The sequence below is a fragment of the Oxyura jamaicensis genome, chromosome 8, assembly GCF_011077185.1.
Source record: "Oxyura jamaicensis isolate SHBP4307 breed ruddy duck chromosome 8, BPBGC_Ojam_1.0, whole genome shotgun sequence".
Lineage (NCBI taxonomy): Eukaryota > Metazoa > Chordata > Aves > Anseriformes > Anatidae > Oxyura > Oxyura jamaicensis.
The window spans coordinates 6016340-6034928 of NC_048900.1; the positions used below are offsets into that span (position 1 = coordinate 6016340).

Genomic DNA, 18589 nt, shown 5'->3' on the forward strand with positions numbered 1-18589 from the left:
TAGACACTCAGCTTTTCTGATCTGTTTAGCAGGGTTTATTTTGCTTCAGACTATGCAATTTCACCATCACGGTCTGAGCTTTTGAAGGTGCAGCTCTCCGCATTTGTATCATCCTCTCTGCATCAGATTTCTTAGGAGCTCTCATGTCTCTTAGATTTTACTCTGTTCTTCCCAGAAACGGATTTTTGACCAGTGCTTGTTTCAGTGGAATGATGTTAGCATAAAGACAATCTAAAAGTAGTCGGCATGGGCATATCAATATTTATTGGAATACTGGAAAAAAAAAATCCATTGGTGATGAGAAACTCCTGGCAAGAACTGACGTGACAATATGTATTTCACCGATACAGTAAGAGAACTTCAACTTCAACAAGTAAATCACTGCACATTCTAAAAGTTGCATGGATTTAAATCCAAGGCAGCTGCAGAACATCTGTAATACAAACAGTCAGACTTTACAGATTGTCTGTTTACAAACACAGAACAACTATAATAAACCAGCCAAAGCCAAAACCTTTGAATGTTAGTCTGCTTTTACTGATATGTCCTGTAATCGATAAGGCAGTCAGAAGTAAATGTCTGGTTACAAAGTAGTTAACAATTAACATGAGGGTGTTTTTCTTTTTTCTTTTTTTGTTCGCAAACTTTGGGCAATCTAGTGGGATTCTTGGAACCACAGATATGGGCAAATACATGTCAGTGTGTTAGCAATTGTTCTTATTAAACTGTATGAAAAATTCCACTTTTCTCTTACATCCCTATTTTAATTATTTTGCCCTGTATATAGATAATGGTGCTGTGAATATGGTTAGCTACATTTTTGAGCTTTTTTTCTTTAATATTCAGTGAGATTCACTGTAGCATTTCAATAAGAAAAAAGAAAAGAAAATACAGAATGCCAACACTTGAAATATGTTTTGTTTTTCTCTTAAAAAGGGAAGGAATGACTGCACTCATCAGTATACCCACTATACATGTGGGTATAAGTATGACACGGCCACTGTCAATTGCCACCTGCATCTTACTTTCGGTTAATTTAGTTTGTTTGAGGGAAAATGCTGTTATTTAAACAGTGCTGCCATGCCTGCTGTGTAGGATGACTATGAGATGTGTATTCGGTTTGCTTTTGGTCAGTCTGACAGTGCATGTGTTCTGTGGTACAAGGCAGGCATCTGGGAGTTGCAGACATTAGGCTTTGCTGTGTTTGTACCCTATGCGTGGACAGAATATTATAGCTGATTAATACAGGCGATTAAAATAATGTTTCGTACTAATGCAGATGTAATAACTAAAGTCTTTGGTATACAATGTATGAATGTTTGGAAAAAATTAAGAGAATGCACCTTTTCAAGTTCACATGAAACAGAAAAAGCTACAACTCACATAATTTACAATAGATTTAAATAAACTACAGTTAGGATTATGAAGATTTACAGACATTTAATCAAGTAAATGATTTTAATTTGTGAAGACCCTTGTGTGTCCCTGAACTATGTTCCACTAACTTGAAGACATGCTACAGTAAACACATATATTTGGCTTCTTCATTCTGGCTATATCTTATATAAAGATGAAACCAAAGAACAATAAATTAGCATCATAATTGTCTACAGTGGAAACTATCATATACAATATAAATAAACTATTCAAAAGCCAGCAATCTTCATGAAAAAAAAAATCAAAGGATTAGGATTTTATACAGTTTCTACAAGTGATTGTACAGCCGATAATCTCAAAAATTAAAGTCAAACTGAAATCCCCCCCTATTGATTTTAGTGTCTCACGACATACAGTAATTAAGTACTGGTAAAATAATTACCAATTTGAAAGCAATATTAAGGAAATCACTGCTTTGCAATTTTGTCACAGTTTTTTCCCACAGGACCTAAAGAATGTAAACACTATGTTTTTGTTAATGTTAGAGATTAATACTTTATTTTAAATGTATGTTGATCCACACCTGCACAGTTACCTTTAAGGATAATGAAATAAGGCAAGACTTATAACTGTGGCACTACATGTTAATACTGATATCTTCATTTGGACAGAGAGAGAATTGTTTGTTCTTCTCTAATATTTGTTCTGCAGCAGACTTTGGCCTACATAGACATAGCAGTATCACTCTTCTTTCTTTGCGTAAAAGATGTGTATTACCTAACTTTCAAAAAAAAAAGGAAAATAAAAAAATACAACACCAAGTTTCATTAGATACTGGATGTTTGAGTTGATATCTTAATTACTGGCAATTTTTAAAGACCATTTTTTAATAAGCTCTGTGGTATCATCAGCTCAAACAATTTACTTGTCGCTTTCTCGCTTTGCTAAATGCATTTCAGTTCTTTTTTTTTTTTTTTATTTTGTGTTTTGTTTTAACGTCGATATTCAGTGCCTTGGAAAGGACCTTTTGTCAGAAAAGCTGTAACTGATGGTGGTTAAAATATCTTTGTTTCCTTTATTTGAAAATGGCCGTGAATATATAGCAGATCCATATTTTAGCCACTGCACTAGTAGAGTGTATAGCTGATTATGGCTAGTATTTTTGGCATCTTTATCTTTGATATTTAGGTGCTAGCCAATGACAGTAGTAGAAGAGGGATACTGCCAGATTTAACGACATGAACACGTGACAAAACAAACTTCAGAACACAGTAAGAATGCCAAGCTCACTTGATAACACTCTTCATATTAGCTATTTGCACGCCTGAGAGACAGTCAAAACTGGCCTCTTAGCATGTGGTGGCCATACTACATTGCATGTGGCCTGTGCCAGCTCTCTCTTACAGATTGTTGAATGGATGCCACATCGTTTATCGCAGAAGAAGTAAGTGTTGGGTCCTTGGAAGGGTGGTAGAAGATGCTATGGATGCAGCTTTGCATCTATTATAACTGTTTTAGAAGTCCTGCTATACAATGAAGGAATTTAGTGCACTCAAATTCCCCACTACCTTAGCTTGATAATACAGATCAGTTTTTTTTTGTTTGTTTTTTTCCTAAATTTCTTCATATTGGCAATCAGCAGAGTTAAATATACAAGAATCTTTCTGTCCTTTTTCATGTTGACATTGGTGACAGTATCCACTTGTTAAGTTCGCTTCACTCCAGTCTAAAGTCCTGTAGAGATTCCTTTGGGGATGTGTAGCATATGATTCACAGTTTGCAATACAAATACCCTGATACATCACTTATTTACTATTAGGATTTGATTATTATACCATTTTTCAAAGTCTTAAAACCATGTTTTAATTAGTGTTGCTTGGAGCAGTTCAGAGTATATCTTTTTCCTTGAAAGCAGAAGCTCTAATGGGTATAATTTATGCTCTTTTTGCATGCAGCATCTCGATGAGAAGGTTATTACACGGAACATCCCCGTTCAGGTGTTTGTAGTAGAGGTATTCTTCAGCCTGCATGCTGATGGCCCGGATTTCTGGTAGTCGCAGGAGAAGCTGCCCAAATTTGTCAGTTTGCTGTGGGTAATTACACATTGTGTAGTCCAGCAGAGCAGCATTCACTTGTTCCTGAACACCTTCCACAAGCTGGAAGTTCTCTAGGTTTTTGACATCTGAATGATAATAATAATAATAATAAAAAACAAAACAAAACAAAACAAAAAAAAACAATTGAGTTGCATTTTAATTCTTGTTTACTAAGGCAGTGTTTCACTAAATGGATGTATTTTTTTTCCTCCTGACAAAAGCATACTTTAGAAGCTGCTGAATATTCAGTGAACCCTTTTGCCAACTTTCCTGGGAAAATGATCACAAAAGAGCTTTAGTGGAATGTCTTGTTGAAATTCTGCATATACCTCAAATCAATTAGACACCAATGGAGTCTGAGCAAGGTCAGCTCTTTTCATATCTTACAAAAAGAAAGGTTGAGGATTCCTAAAGTAGAAGACCATAATATATTGCTAGCAAATGAGTCCCAAGAGGAAGCCCTATCTTTAACCTAGTATGTTACACAATTCATATAATTCTGTATTAATTTTTCTGACCCAAGGTGAAATCTGTGTCCAGGGTATGATGTAGTTAATTCTAATAAAAAGTGACAGGGTTCTTGTTTCTGTTTGACATTTTCTAAATGATTCTGAAAGCCTTTGACTTGTCTAGCCTATGTTAATGAACCATCTGGTACACTCCAGTGACTGCCAAAATAATCTTCCCTACTAGAAACTCTCTAAAATATATATTTCACTGACTAATGATCTTTATAAAATGAAATCATTGTCCTTTGGGTGGAATACCAGATAAGAATGGTGCCCTTTAACCTGACTATGCTTTCTGAAATCCAACATGCTAATTTTCTTTGATATTGGACAACAGGGGCACTTAGATCAGTAGGCAGGCAGGGTTTGCTCATTCTGCCTGTTTGATTATCTTCTTCCTATACAGGAAGTCCAAGCGCTGGAAATGGCAGTCAGAGATAAATGCCAATATATTAACTCCTTACTACTCGATTCCCTTCATAAAACTAATTCTGATGGCATCTTTTGACATGTCAGAAGAATACAGGAGTTATTCCAAAGCTTGCAAATTAGACTGTTGCTGTAACACAGAAAGGGTGAAGTGATCAAAGTGCTCTTGCTGGGAGAATTTGTTCTTGCTGATGTTTGATCATCTATACCATCAGTAGAGTACTCTAATACAGTTTCTCGTAAGGCTAGAGAGCAGTAATACTGAGCACAAGTACTCTGCTAATTCACTTTGAATTAAGACAAATCTGCCACTTTATGGATGTTTGGGCAAGGGAGATGGGGAATTCATTGTAAATCCCAGCCTTTAATTGGAGGGGAAATGAGTGTTTTCCTTTGTAAAACAGGAACATGCACTGGTCTCCCACTCCAACAGCGGCCTGGGAGGCTATGCAAGTTGGGTTTAACTGCACCTTTTCCTAGAAGTGCTTTAAATAGACCAGTGTTGGTTCCTGCAAGTAACTGTGTGCTGGAATATGAGGGACGTAGCTGAAGGAGGCAAACATTTTCCTCAGGACAAGAGAACAGGAGGGTTGCCAAGGATCCCAATGGCAGAGTAGGGTAGCATGCAGAGCCTCCAGGCTTTGAGCAGGAGCCTCTGCAGCGTGCTGTGCTGGCTGCCGGCTGCCCTTCAGGGTTGCTTTCTTACGGGCTGGGGTGAGCGTTTCCTGCCGTGATCGTTACTGTCTGCCTCTTTCCTGTCCCACTTTCGTTGTGGAAATGGAGCAAGTGGCTCTCCGGATTTGTGCTGCTTGCTTGGGAACCAGGACATGACCTCTGCCTGAATTTTGCCAGCTGGCCTTAAGGAACTCACTAGCAGTACTTAAATGACGATGACTGTCCAACAAGAATCATCTGAAACGTTCAGTATCCAGAGCAAGAACTGGAAATTTCAAAGCTGCCATGCCTGGTTCCTGAGCTACTCAAACTCACTTATCCAAAGTGCTCTCATCTCATGTATGTTAACAATAAATGCTGTAGTAAAGTGAACACAGACAGGTTGAATACAAAGAGAGAAGTCTAAGGGTCTGTGCAGACCAGAGAGCACTATGTAAAGCTCCACAGACACATCTCAAGCTCTTGGGATATTTTTCATCTTTTTAAAGAAGAGGTTTGCCAAGCACATAATTGCAATATAAATTAGGTAGTTATTTTTGAGAGAGAATCAAAAACGGTGGCCAAACTCTAATACAGATGAATAGCAACAAAGGAAAAACATAAGAGCACTGTGAATATTACAGTACTTCTGGTAGCTCTGAGCTCTGCAGGTACAGCAAGGAATGCTGCACAGCTTTCTCTTCTTCGTCCCTGTCAGCTAGTGTTGGATAACGTTAGTTATATGTTTTTTTTTGTGTAGATGTTTTGCTGTGCTTTGGGTTTGTTTTTGTTCCTGACATTTATTAGATGAATTTGGCCACAGGTACGTGGTTTAGTTTTCCAAGTGTTTCCTTTTCTATAAGGATCCTTTGAATGCTAACACGGTAGGTTGCTGAAACACCAGGTAATGCTGGGGTAACCCTGCTGAAGTCAGTGGCGTACAATGAGCATGAAATCTGCTACCGATGTACAACACAACACTCTCTTGTGCTTTCATAGAATTTTTCACTCCTGTCTGCTTTTTCGAATTGCCATGTCTCTGACCAATCTTTCCGTCGGTTAGTAACAATTTGAAGTACACGTTTAAGCTTAATGTAAGAAATAATTTTCCAGGGTTTAGACACTTGTAAGTTAAATGAGTAGGCATAGGTCCCCCCCTCCCACCCACACACCCTTTAAATCCTAGCAGCTAGAAGAAGTGTTTTGTGTTGCTTACAGTAAGTATAGGTCTCTTATCTCTTCTACTTTATTCACTCAGGGACTAATTACCAACTTTTTACATGAAACAGCCTTACTGCGAGCTCACAGTGGGGCGCACATCTTTTTCTATCCGTATTGGAAAGTAAACCCTTAGGTCTTCTGGAATATATTATATGTTTTACAAGAAATAGCAATTGCTTTTCTGTCAAACAAAGAATTTTTTGTCCTCTATAGCTTACTTTTGACGATTAAGACAAAAACAGTGTTATAGTGTGTCAGGATCTGCTCTGCACTCACAGTAAAGATCTGCTAGTATTCCCACAAATCCCCAAATTTTGATTGTTTTATACATCTGCTATAAAGCTGTGCTTTAAGCTGAAACTGCATATAACATTCAGCCTGAGGAGAATGCTTTTGCATATTTTTTCCCAAAAATGGGTCTGGTCTTTAGAGGGGGAAAATATTTAGGTTTCAGAGAGATTTTCTCCCTCTCATATTCCAAACATGAAATACTGAAAATTTGGTGGTGCATTAATCTGTAGAGAGATTCCCTTGGTCTGGGAATTTCAAAAAGCAAAATGAAAGAGAATGAGAGATTTAAATCTGAAAAATAGTAACTGCTTAGAAAAATAGTAACTGCAGCGTAAATATTTCCCAAAGAAAGCTGGTTATATTTTACTGCATGCATCTTCTATCAGACACCCTTTCCATGTAAAGCGATGAACAAACAGGTGCACACACAGATAGTTCAGTTTCCTCAGCGGATTTTGCGCCTTTGCAAGTCCTGGTACTACAAGGAAGAAATTAGGTTATGTGTTGGCTTCTCTGTGCGTAGAAGTTCCTTGTTTCCATTAGGCTGGAAAAACGGGTGTTCCAGGCAATAAGACTCGGTATTAGCCCAAGGTCAAGGTTTGTCTCCCTGAATAGGTGTGTGAGCCCCACCTCTGCAAGGAATATGTGGGATTTTATTAAAAGCCAACAGCCCCCAATGCCTGGCAGCTCTTAGGAATGGCAGTCAAAGGGGCACAGGTAAAACAGGATGGCTTCTAAACTCAGGTAGTGGGGCGAGTGGTTTCAAGCTCACTTGCTGAGATGTCTGTTTGTCTGTTTTTTTTCCAGCTGGACTGGAGATTTTGTAGGTAGATTTTGTCATGTGATAAAGAAATCTTGGAAGGCAAGAATAGTTATGGTTGGTAAACTGCCAGTCTCTGAAAATTGCCAACAGTTCTCTTTCATGGGAACTAATGGTAACAAAAGCAGCCCGGCGTAGCACATCTGCCAGCGCTGTGTGCCGTGCTGTATCTAAGCCTCCTTCACAGGCAGAATGCTACAGAGATGGAAGATTTATGGTAAAGATGAGGTTGTTACTGCAAAATTCCCCTCAATGTTATTAGAGTGTGGCTGTACCAAATATTATTTACTTAAAAGGCACAGGAAACAAATTCTGATAGATGTACTTGTTAATCAGTTGTAGCGCTGCCATCGTCAGCGCTTCCCAAAACTTGGGAAACCTTTCCATTATAACAGCAGCAGTCACTTCTGCTTTCGCAAGATGCACAAGTCCATAATGAATATATAGAAAACTTTTCTCGTCTTCCAAAGGATTCTTTCTCTGGCACCAGTTAAGCTGTAACAGTGTAACGACTGATCTCTGACTTTATTAGGGTCATAAAGTAATTTTCACCTTCAGTTGAACGTAACGTCAGATAATGGGCGCATTGCTTTGAAAATATGGATTAAATTCTTCTCTAGGAATGTATTTCATTCATGCATAAGTGTTGGGCAAAATGATATGCGTTTCCAAAGCAAGAATAAGATGCTCTGGAGAGAAGCAGCTGTAATTCTCAGTCCGAATCCCATTCCATCCCCTCAGCATTCGGTCTTGGAGGACCTTTGTTTCAGAGCAACTCAGAACTCAACTACAACATATTTTTGTAGTGTTTTATAGTGGCAGGCTTCTTTCTAGTGTTTTTAAAATATTGAAGCATATTTTTCTATTCCAAAAAGATTGTAAAATGACAGATTCTTACTGAGAGTATCAGTTCCTGACCTCTATTAAGAACTGTGTTATTTACTTTTGTTAACTATTTTATAATTGCTTTTGTCACCGTTAGCTCTACAATGGAAAGGGAGCTAGGGGTTACAAAGCTGAATTCCTCTTCTTGTGCAACTGATACATTATTTTACTATTTTTTTTTTTTTTTTTCTGTTCTTGCAGTCCCAGTGAAGACAAAGGGCGAAGCCTAATTTGATCTCTCAAATCTTTATTACTGGTGTAATTCCTGAGTCATCACTTGGGAAAATAAAACAGCTTGACTTTCAACATCTCAGGCTGAGAGTTTACTGACTTGAAAGTTAAACAAACAAACAAAATCTCCACCCGCTTCTTATCCTGGCACCACAGGAGCGAACAGCCTTATACCTTTCAAATGAGGCAAATGTGATAGGGTGGTCATTGAAACACAATAAAGCGGGATCCTGCCAGGCCTCTGTTGGGAGGAAAGCTGCTCACAAGTCCTGAGCCAAAGTCCACAGCCCTAGCTGCACCTGTAAATGCAAAGTCCGGTGCTTCTCACTGAGACTTGTGAGGGAAAAGCAGGGCCGGGTACAGGAACAGCTCGGGCTGTGGAGGGCCAGTTGGGAGAGCTGGTTAGCAAAACCTGAACATTGCCAGCTGGTGGTGAGGGAACCTGCCTGGGCTGATGTGGGTTTCAGGTTCCTGCTTCCAAGATTCTTTGTGCATTTGATCTGGTGACCACGTAAGGTAACCTACAGATCAGTCCTAGAAAAAATGACTCGACCCAAGTCTCTCTTTTCCAGGGACAAGTTCTGAAACAACTGTCCTGTGGAGCCACGATTGTATTTGTATGCAGGTACATGTCAATAAGCTGTGGCAGAAGTGATTTATGGAAGATCTCACAGATAAACTGATAAAGAACATGAGTTAAAACTCATTTTTCCTAACTCCTCACCAAGTCCCAGGTCTGTAGTATATGCCTGGGCTAGAAATGTTTGTCTTCAAAATATTCTGTTGGAATAAGCACAGATAAGAAAACTAATATGGTAATTATCGCGGTATCAGCTGGCCTCAATATAGACATGTTTAAATGCAGGCAGATCCACAGCCCTAGCATTAGTTTTTATCACACCGTTACCAGAAAAGAAGTATCACGTTTGATAAAAATAGAAAATTAAACTTATGATAAAAGAGTTAACAAAATAAGAATAAACAGGAAATTTAATGAACCACATGGTTTGCCTAGTTAATTTCTGAAACATCATTTTAATCTTCAATAACACATGGACAATACAGGATTGTCGGTGTTTTAAGGGAATTGGCTGCCAGTGTCTACAATTTGTAGGGTGTGAATAGTTTAAAATATCATAAATATTTATGAAGTTCCTGGGAATGGTGACACGGACATCATGCAAAATCCTTGAAGTTATGAACTGAGGCAGAAAGGGTGTTCTGTGCAGCTTGCAATAATAGGCAGTGCTGTATAATGGAGAGGAGCAGCGGACAGTCTATTATTTGGATGAGAAGCAGCTAAATGTTCAGAAAAAGGGAAAGAAAATTTAAAAAATTCACTTCCTTCTAGAAAATACTTGCTTTGCTTTTGCTCAGACCTTTGCAACTTTTCTGAATTATTGGATTTATATTTATCTTTGCTCTCATGAGGAGTTTGGATGCTAGCTATCCTTTCCCTCTCTATCCCTCTCCTTCTACTCAAGTACTGTTTAAAATAGGAATAACAGACCAGGTTGATCTCAGAGGTATTTCTACTGCTGTCGCTGGAACTGCACCAAGGGGTGACATAGTCCTAAACCAAGAAATATAAATATTTTCTGGAAAAATATCCTATATAAATTTCTACTGAGGTTAAAACACAGGAGTGCAGCTGCCACTGAAACCCTTTTGAGTAGCAGGCTGTATCCTTTTATAAAGCCCATCTGTCTCTGCAGAGTATAAAAAATGCATGATCATAAAAAGCAGTGCTCCTTAGGGGAAAAATCTCTCTGTACTAATCTTGTAGTCACTTTACAAAACAGTTTTTAATCCCAAATTTGCATTTGATTTTCAGTCAGGAACTTTTGTGGTTTTTGCAAAGTTTTCTTATTCCATTAGAATAAGATATGAGGTACAGTTTGTTCAGGTGGCAAGTCCAGACTATGAATAAACCAACGTTATCATATGAAAGAGAATTAAACAGGCAGATCCAAGTGGGGATATATTAAGCCAAATTTAAGCTCCAGTAGTTGAATTTAGCCTGTACTAGATGTCTGGTTTGCCTCAGGATATATTCAGCTTTCCAGCTAATCGACTGAGGAAAACTGCCTCAGGTATGATAAAATTTACAAGACAGCTCAGTCGAATAGTTCTTGTTATAAATACTAGCTTAAAGGCATTCTTCTGGTCTTTGGGATCAGGACTGTATTTGCATTTAATTATTATATTTCAAACTTTTTTGAACTTGGTTAAAAATATTAGACCAGCCAATTATATTGTTACAGTGGTTTATGGATAAGAGCAGGACTTCATACAACTTTTGTGTTACTTGGTGAATTTTCTTTGCACTTTTCTTTCTGTTTACATCCAAAGTCCCACAGGAGCAAAGATTATTTCAATGTACTGTCTTTAAAAGAAGAAAATATAGCTAAGCAAAGGTGTTTTAGTGATGTGCTGCTCAAAGGGGTGCAATACTGTACCATGACTGTCAGTGTAATCATCAAATAATTCAGAATTTTAAGTCCTCTGCCTTATTGTGAGACAAGGTTCAGTGAGATGCAATCAGCCAATCATCATTTATGGATGTGTTGATTTAAAAAAATATATTTTTTCTCTTTTTAGATATTTTTTAAGACATGATTTCACCAGCTTTATGTGCCAATATTTGCACTAGCTTGGAACTGAACATGTTTTTTTTCACTGAACTATATTGCATTAGTGGAAGCAGATTCTTGTTTAGAAAGAACGTGAAAAAGATGATCACTTATGCCTGTGTAAGATGTGGGAAGTGGAAATTGCTGAAAGAACTGTTTTTAATATGCTTTTCTTGAAACAATATAAAGCAAAGGGTTATTCATTGAATTGCTCAGTGCTGAAAGCACTACAGCAGAGCTGCAGCAGCAATGACTCCCATTAGCCAAACGTTTGAATTTTACTATTCAGAAGAGCTGGACTTCACTGTTGACATTTACAGCTATTTACCTTGTAAACATAACTGCAAACAGCTCACAAGACCATTGAGGGTACATTGAAACTGTTTTGTCCGAGATGCTGTTTCAATTCTGTATCAAACTAGTATTGACAAAAAACTTTCAGGCTTAGATGAAAAGCATGGATGAGCTCAGTCCTGTTGTATATTTGCAGGTGGCAGTCATCAGATTATTACCAGGCCTGACCACACAGCCTGTGTGCTTGCCTAGATGTGCTCTCTGAAGCAGGGTGTTTCCCCATCTGTAGGTATTTTTTTGGTGGACAGGACTGAATTGCTGTGTGGAATGAAACTTGTTATATTTTTCATTTTATAGTAAAAGTTATATGAGCTACTTCTGCAATTTTTGTAGTATTAATTTGGATTTCTTACTTTAAAGGTTAATCTTCCTGAATGTTATGTCCAGGCGAAGAAACCTGGCTTTCCTCTAACCTTGTGTCCGTGACAGACAACGGCTATACATTTGGTGGGACACAATTCATGTAAGTACACATGTGCATCTTTGACTTTTAGTTTCATGGCAATGGAAAGGCTTTCAAATTCTAAGGCATTCAGCAACAAACAGTGCATTCATAGCTGTAAATTACCACAGTCACCTAGTGCCAAGGTAATCACAGACTTCTGCAGCAGAGCCTGCCTGCCTGCCCTGCAGGATCTCCATGCTGGAGGATGCCAAACAGCCTGAACGTGTTGGGAGCAATGCACTCGCACGTTTACTTTTGTTCTTGGCATTCTTGGTTTACATTTGCTAATTGGAAGTTAATGTCTTCCCACAGGCAAACAAACATATTTAAACCAAAAATTACACTATTTTTTTTCCGAACTCTGTATTGAAAAGCTTTTCCTAGTGCACAGTCCGAGGAGCACCTCTGAGTCTGCCATCTTACTGGAGTACCTTTTCCCCCTCTACTTTATCTGTGTGATTAACGCAGAGATTATTGGTCTGTTCACCTTAATCTAAGTCAATTTACTTGATGTAGTCTAGTTCAGTGAAGATTAACACAATTCTTACAATTTCTGTCTAACCAAACCTAATGATCTTGCAGTGAAGCGCAGCCCAGCAATACTTTGATATTCATTTCCTAGGTTGGCTTCAGGTTTAAAAAAAAAAAAAAAAAAAAAAATAGAGATCCCAGCACAGAAAAGACAAATCAGGCTTGACACCTGGATAAAAAATCACGTACTGGAAAAACTTGACATAGAATTCAGCGGTGTCAAAAATACTAGATATTTGATGTTTCAAATTCAGACATTCTTCATTTAGACCAAAATAACAGACATTTATAGTGCACCTTACTGCTGGTGACTATTTAACAGCTAGGTGCTCTCACAGCATGGTACTCTTTATGTGCTCAGTAATGAAAGTTTGCTATTGATTTTTCTGTAGCTGCTTGTAACTATTATAGTTGATACATCAATAGAAAAGGAAAGCACAATGTTTCATAGGAGGCAGAAAATCAGAGAATACATGATGCTGTGACAGTAAATCATGGCATAATCTCAAGAATTGATAGATGGTTACTGCTAACTTGAAACCCATGGCTTTCTCTGAAAAGACTAGCCTATAATCGCCCAATATGTTCTAACAGACTGACTGCCCGTAATAGTGGTAAAGGACACAACACAATGTTTCATCTTCAGAATAATGGTTTCCACAGGCCAGGTTGTTTTGCTGCGGTGGATTTTGTTTTGTGTGCTACCGCAAAAGAAGGGCGAAAGAGTGGTTGGAATGCAAACTAGATAAATAGCTAAAAGTTGTAGGAAAAAGCCTTTTTTTTTTTTTTTTTCTTTCTTCCCCTTCAGGAAAGAGCAAAGAAGGTTTATGCTTAAAAAAAAAAAAAAAAAAAAAAAAGGAAGAGAAGGAAGAGAAGTTGTCATTAATTTTTAACTGCAAAAGTCTGCAGTTAGTTGAAAAGGAAACGCAAAAGAGCTGATTATTCTTGAGATCAAAATATTGGAGCTGTTTTGTCAAGAAAGGCAAATGCAGAGAAAATAAATTTACCACAGCCATTTCCAGCTCCACAGCATCCTGAAAAGGTGCCAACGGCACGTAAGTAATTGAAAGCTCTTTTAAGTGTCTGCTTCTCTCTGCCATGTTTTTGAGGGGAACAGTAATCTCAAAATTTTACAGTATGCCTAGTGAGGTTTTAGCAGGAATGTTCTTAATTGCTCTGTTCCCTCTTTATTCCCTGGCTCATCTCTGGTATTTATCTATGGTTTTAATTAATTGTGAGGGTCTTATTTCCCTCTTTCAAAACAGAAAGGGAAGAAGAACCACAGGTAGGAGTTAGCTGGCCAGCTGGAGCACAGTGGGAAGTTTAAAGGACACAGCTTCCCCAGTAGCCTCTTGGCAATGTTCCTCTCTGAAAGAATATTTTCAGCGCGCAGTGTTGTTTTCCAGCACTTATTTAAGGGATGAAAGTCTGATACCCACCCTTTTCAACCTTGCTGGTGTCCGTTCTCTAAAGCCAAATGCCCCCAGAAGAGATGGACTTAGACAAGAGGAAACAACTTTCTCAAGCTACCATGCACTCAGCCTGTCTCAGTCTGGGCTGGAAGAACAGTCTGTGTCATTTATTCTGCCTCGGCTATGGGCTTTCCCCAGTGAAAGACCAGATAGTATCGCATCTCATCATGAGCAATTCACAGATCTCTCTCACAATTTTTGGTGCTGGGAGAGAGGAAGGATACTGTTGTAGTGTAATTTCCTGTTCTGATGCTGAAATCTATCTCCTTGAGATGACGCTTTCCTTTACCTGGCAAGCAGAGGTGTTGTGCAAAATGTTTATAATATGCATCAACTGGGGACAACTCTAAATGTAGGATTTTCCTTATTAATTCTTGACTAATCTTATAAAGTGAACCCTTAAAATATCTTTAGGAGGATGGTCATGTGTGGACTAAACCTTTGCAAGCCACGTGGGCTGTTCTGGGGCTTAAGTATCTAGTTCCGTTTGCTCCATGCCCAGTAGCCCTGCAAAGATCCAGAGCAGTACAGGGAACCTCTGCTCTGAAAAGTTCATCCAGCCTTAGTAGCAGCTTTGCCAGGGCCTGAGGAGCTGCAATTTTCGCTCCCCACCCCTTTCCTGCCAGCAGAAGTCAGTGGGACATGCTCCAAGCCGTGAGCTTGGGAACGAGTGTTTCTGCACAGTCCCGTTCTGTCTCCCAATTCATGATCACAGCTGTGTTCAAGGCTGAGCCGTCAAGTTTGTTTCTGAATTTTCTTTCATTGTTTCTTTCCTGTTTGCCTCTGTTTCCTCCCTCTCCATCTCTCACTTGGCTTTGATCACAGTTCCGCGGTTTCTCTTTCCTTCCTGTCCTTTTCCCCCTGTTTTCTTGACCCCTTTCCTATCTCCAACCCCCCGTTCTGTTTCTCTGGTCCAATTGCTGCTGTCCCTCATTTTTACCTCATACTCTTGGTTCCTGCTCTGCACAGGTATCCTCTTCTCCACCACTCCTCTCCCATCACTCTTGCAATTCCTTCTTTCCCCTGGCCTTTTCCTATTTATTTCTCCTGCTACTTCTTTTCATCATTTCTTTGCAGTATTTCACTCCTCTATTTTTGCTCCCTTGGAGACGATCATTATTTTCTTTTCTCTTTCAGTGTCCAAGCTGACACAAGCACCAGAGGGATAAGAGAGAGAGGGGAATGTGGCCTATGTCTGCAGTGTGTCTCCAGTGCATGGCTGACAGTCACACACACAGACTTTCAGGTAGGAGCCTCTGCAGTGTGTTTTCAACTAGAAGTAATTGAGGAGCAGGTCCTAGTTTGAGTCTGTACATTCTGGTAAAAATTATTTAATAAGTAATCTGTTATAGCAGCCTTCATTTAGCATGTTCCTCTCTCAGTGAAGCATTTAAGCGTATATCCAAATTAAAAACATAGGGTGGTCTTACTGGCTTGAGGATTAAGTATATTCACTGATTTATTGATATCTTTATATGTAACCATTTATTCTCAAATTACGCTGGGAAACTTTCCTAACAAAAGCGGCCACTGATGTTAAACACTGCTACCAATAGCAGCAAACAAACAAACAAACAAACAAAAACCACTATGATCCCAGACTTCCTTTGTTACATATGAAATACATTGAAACTCGCACCTTGAACATCTACTATGTATATTAAAAATGGGACAGAAATTCTAAAAGTATTTCCAAAGCAGAGACAAATGTAAATGTGAGTAATTTGAAGGTGATCCCCCCCCCCCCGAACTATTTTAAATCCATCCTCACTAATATTCTGTATACATATTTGAGAGTGAAAAAGTGCAGAGTGCACCAGGTTATTCTGAAATCCCCCGCTGTATGCATACACAGGCAGCAGTACAGAATACAAATACTGCATGATACCCATGTTTCTAATTACTTGTGAGATTTGTATCTATCAAATATATGACCTAATTTTCTCTCAAGCATCTAATCCTATTGTTATTTCAAAACCTTCCAAAATATGCATTTTAGAAAGAAAAGAAAAGAAAATGTACTTGCTGAAGATGGTTAATGTCTTTTTTTTTTTCATGGCTTGCAGCTGTCAGACAAGCAGACAACCAGTGATGATCAGATTGGATCAAATTCATGCCTCAAATAATACCATTGTATTCAACAGTTACTTGAGAAATGAGTTTGCAACATTCGTTGTATTTTGTGAAATAAAATCAGGACAAATCAATACTGTTTATTAATTTTTCTCTATAATTTAGTGTAGTTTATCTAAAAAAACTTCATCAGCCATGAAACAGAAGGCTATCTCTGGAATTCTACAAGAAGTTTATTATTTATGACTCTGACATCCAGGGCAAAGATGAATGAATACTTATTTATTAAAAATGCTGGTTTAATTCTTAACCATAACATATAACCCCAGTATATATATGTATATTTACTTACATATTTTTTTGTGAATTCAATACGTATTATATATTATATATCTATATTTATAATCTCTGTATATAATAGTATATAATATATATATAAAATCTGTGATTCACAAAAATAATTGAAAGTTTCATCAAGGAAGATATCTGTAATATAGACACTCTCCTGATTTCTTTCAGACTCTCTGCACAATGTATGGAACCTGCATGGGAGGCTGGACTAAAACCTGTCAGCTCAGTGAAAAAGTGTTCTCAGGAGCAAAGGAATGTTTATCAAAGTCTTTGCTCCATACATCATCATTTAGCATCTCTAAGAACTTCCAAGGACTGCTTTTTAATTGTTTGGCTTTGCTACAGGTTTTGATGGATAAAGTGAAGGTAAGATGTCTTTGCTTTTGTTTCTTTATAAAGAGTTCAAAAAACCCCAGAGAAATAAAAGAACAGGGCAAAAGCAAATCCACTTTGTCCTGCATGTTGCACACAATGCTACAAATTGCTTCTAAAAATAATCTCTTAAAAGATGAATTTTTACAGTTTTTGCGAAGTTTTAGACACCAGCATGAAAATACAGCAAGGAACTTCTGTCATGTTGAATTATTAACAAAGAAAAAGATCAAATTTACTCAAAATGCATTCCAGGTATTTTAAATAAGATTCTTTTAACTATGGTCTTTGTTTTGGTATCTGTAGATATTTAAATGGTATCTATAGATATTTAAACAATGACATTTCAATTTGTTTGTACCTTACACAGTATCTAATACCCTGGATTTCATCACTTTTTACAAAGATAACAATGCTTTTCCTTTACCAGATAGAGGAACAGATACATGAAAGACTTCAAAGCTCCATAGTCTGTAATGGAGTCAGAAACAGAGACAAGAGAGTTGATTTCTGTATTGAGCAATGCTGGCTCCCTGACAGGAAAAATCCCTTATGAGACGATCCTAAAATGATTTTCTTGTCCATATTCATACACTTTCTTTCCCAGAGGATTGAAGTAGAAAAGTGGAACAGCTCTTCTAGCAGCAGAGTGGAGAACCTTGGCTGCTTTGCCTGAGAGCCAGAGAAGAGTTAAATGTTTCACAGTCAGACTGGCTATTTAACTCTTCTCCTGACCCACATCATCTCTAGTGAGAAAGTTATCCCTAGTTTCCATAGGCAATGCGGGACATGAGGCAGTGAGGGGCTATATAAATAATGAAGTTCAAACGCAGCAGATTGAGGGAAATTTGTAAAGACTGTGAAATTGGAAGACTCATGATGAATTTAATCATATTGCCTATAAAATTTACTGATGTGGAGATAAGAAAGAACCCATATGATCATCATAATTACCTCCTTCATCCTTCTGCCCAATGCCAGCCATAGATCTCCATCTAGCAATTTGTACATCAAGTTTGTAACTTTTGATTGAGTTGTATCATAATACTTTAAAGAAGTGGTCATCTTGATTTCAAGAAATGAAGCCTTCATATTTTATCTAGAGATGGGCTTTTCCAGAAAACAGTGATCTTCACCTTGAAATTGGACTACTAATATAATTAATCCCAAACTAATACAATGATCCTGCAAATGTGTTCTCACATTGACTTCTATGGGATGTTCACAGCAGCCATTGTCTGCTGAATTAAACTTTTAACAAAGACCATGTGGCTTCATCATAATCACATCTCAGTTACCACAGAATTTCTTCTTGTGACCTTGGCATACACCACTGCCAAGACACCCTTACAAGCTCATTAATATGCTGGTTTTTTGCATCCTCCCTTTTCTCTGCTGTATCAGACATGCATTGTGTTCACTTTCAAGGTCCTATAGCTGTTCCTTCACTACCTATCATCAACCATTCAGTGTCACAAGGTCGCCTCCTGCCTCTGACTTGCCTGCAATGCCATCCCCATCATCTGCTCACCAGTTTTCCAGACCACATGCTTTGTTTACTCCGCTCAGACTCATGCTTAATAGGAGCTCTCCCCAGCTCTCTTTAACTACTTTCTTCATATCCCCTCACAAAACTATTTGTTGTGACATTTAAGACAAGTGACCCTGGGCTGTAGTTGTGTTGGGATTGTGCCTCGCAACCCTCAGCCATCCTCTGCCAGTCAGCACCTATCATCATCTATTTAGACTGCAAATTTTAAACGAGTATAGATGTATTAAAATTCCACCTGCCGTTAAGGATTCTGAATCAGAAAATTAGGAAACGTTACTATTAATAGTCTGAAC

At 38.2% G+C, this 18589-nt stretch overlaps 1 protein-coding gene and 1 long non-coding RNA gene across 4 annotated transcripts in view; both read right to left on the bottom strand.

Annotated features, from left to right (window-relative positions):
• Positions 1-615: 615 nt before the first annotated feature.
• The window catches only part of NR5A2 (nuclear receptor subfamily 5 group A member 2), an 89340-nt gene continuing 71366 nt past the window's right edge, over positions 616-18589 (bottom strand). For 2 of the 3 annotated variants that reach the window (XM_035333344.1, XM_035333341.1), the window contains one exon: positions 616-3559. In XM_035333344.1, coding sequence (XP_035189235.1) covers positions 3312-3559 — 248 coding nt within the window. In that variant the 3' untranslated portion in view covers positions 616-3311. The remainder of the gene's footprint in view (positions 3560-18589) is intronic. The other variant, XM_035333343.1, reaches the window with a different exon arrangement.
• On the bottom strand, positions 5865-7758 carry LOC118170789. The gene is made up of 2 exons (XR_004752888.1): positions 7391-7758; positions 5865-7348 (listed from the first exon to the last, which is right to left on the bottom strand). It is a non-coding gene; the product is annotated as an uncharacterized LOC118170789 (long non-coding RNA).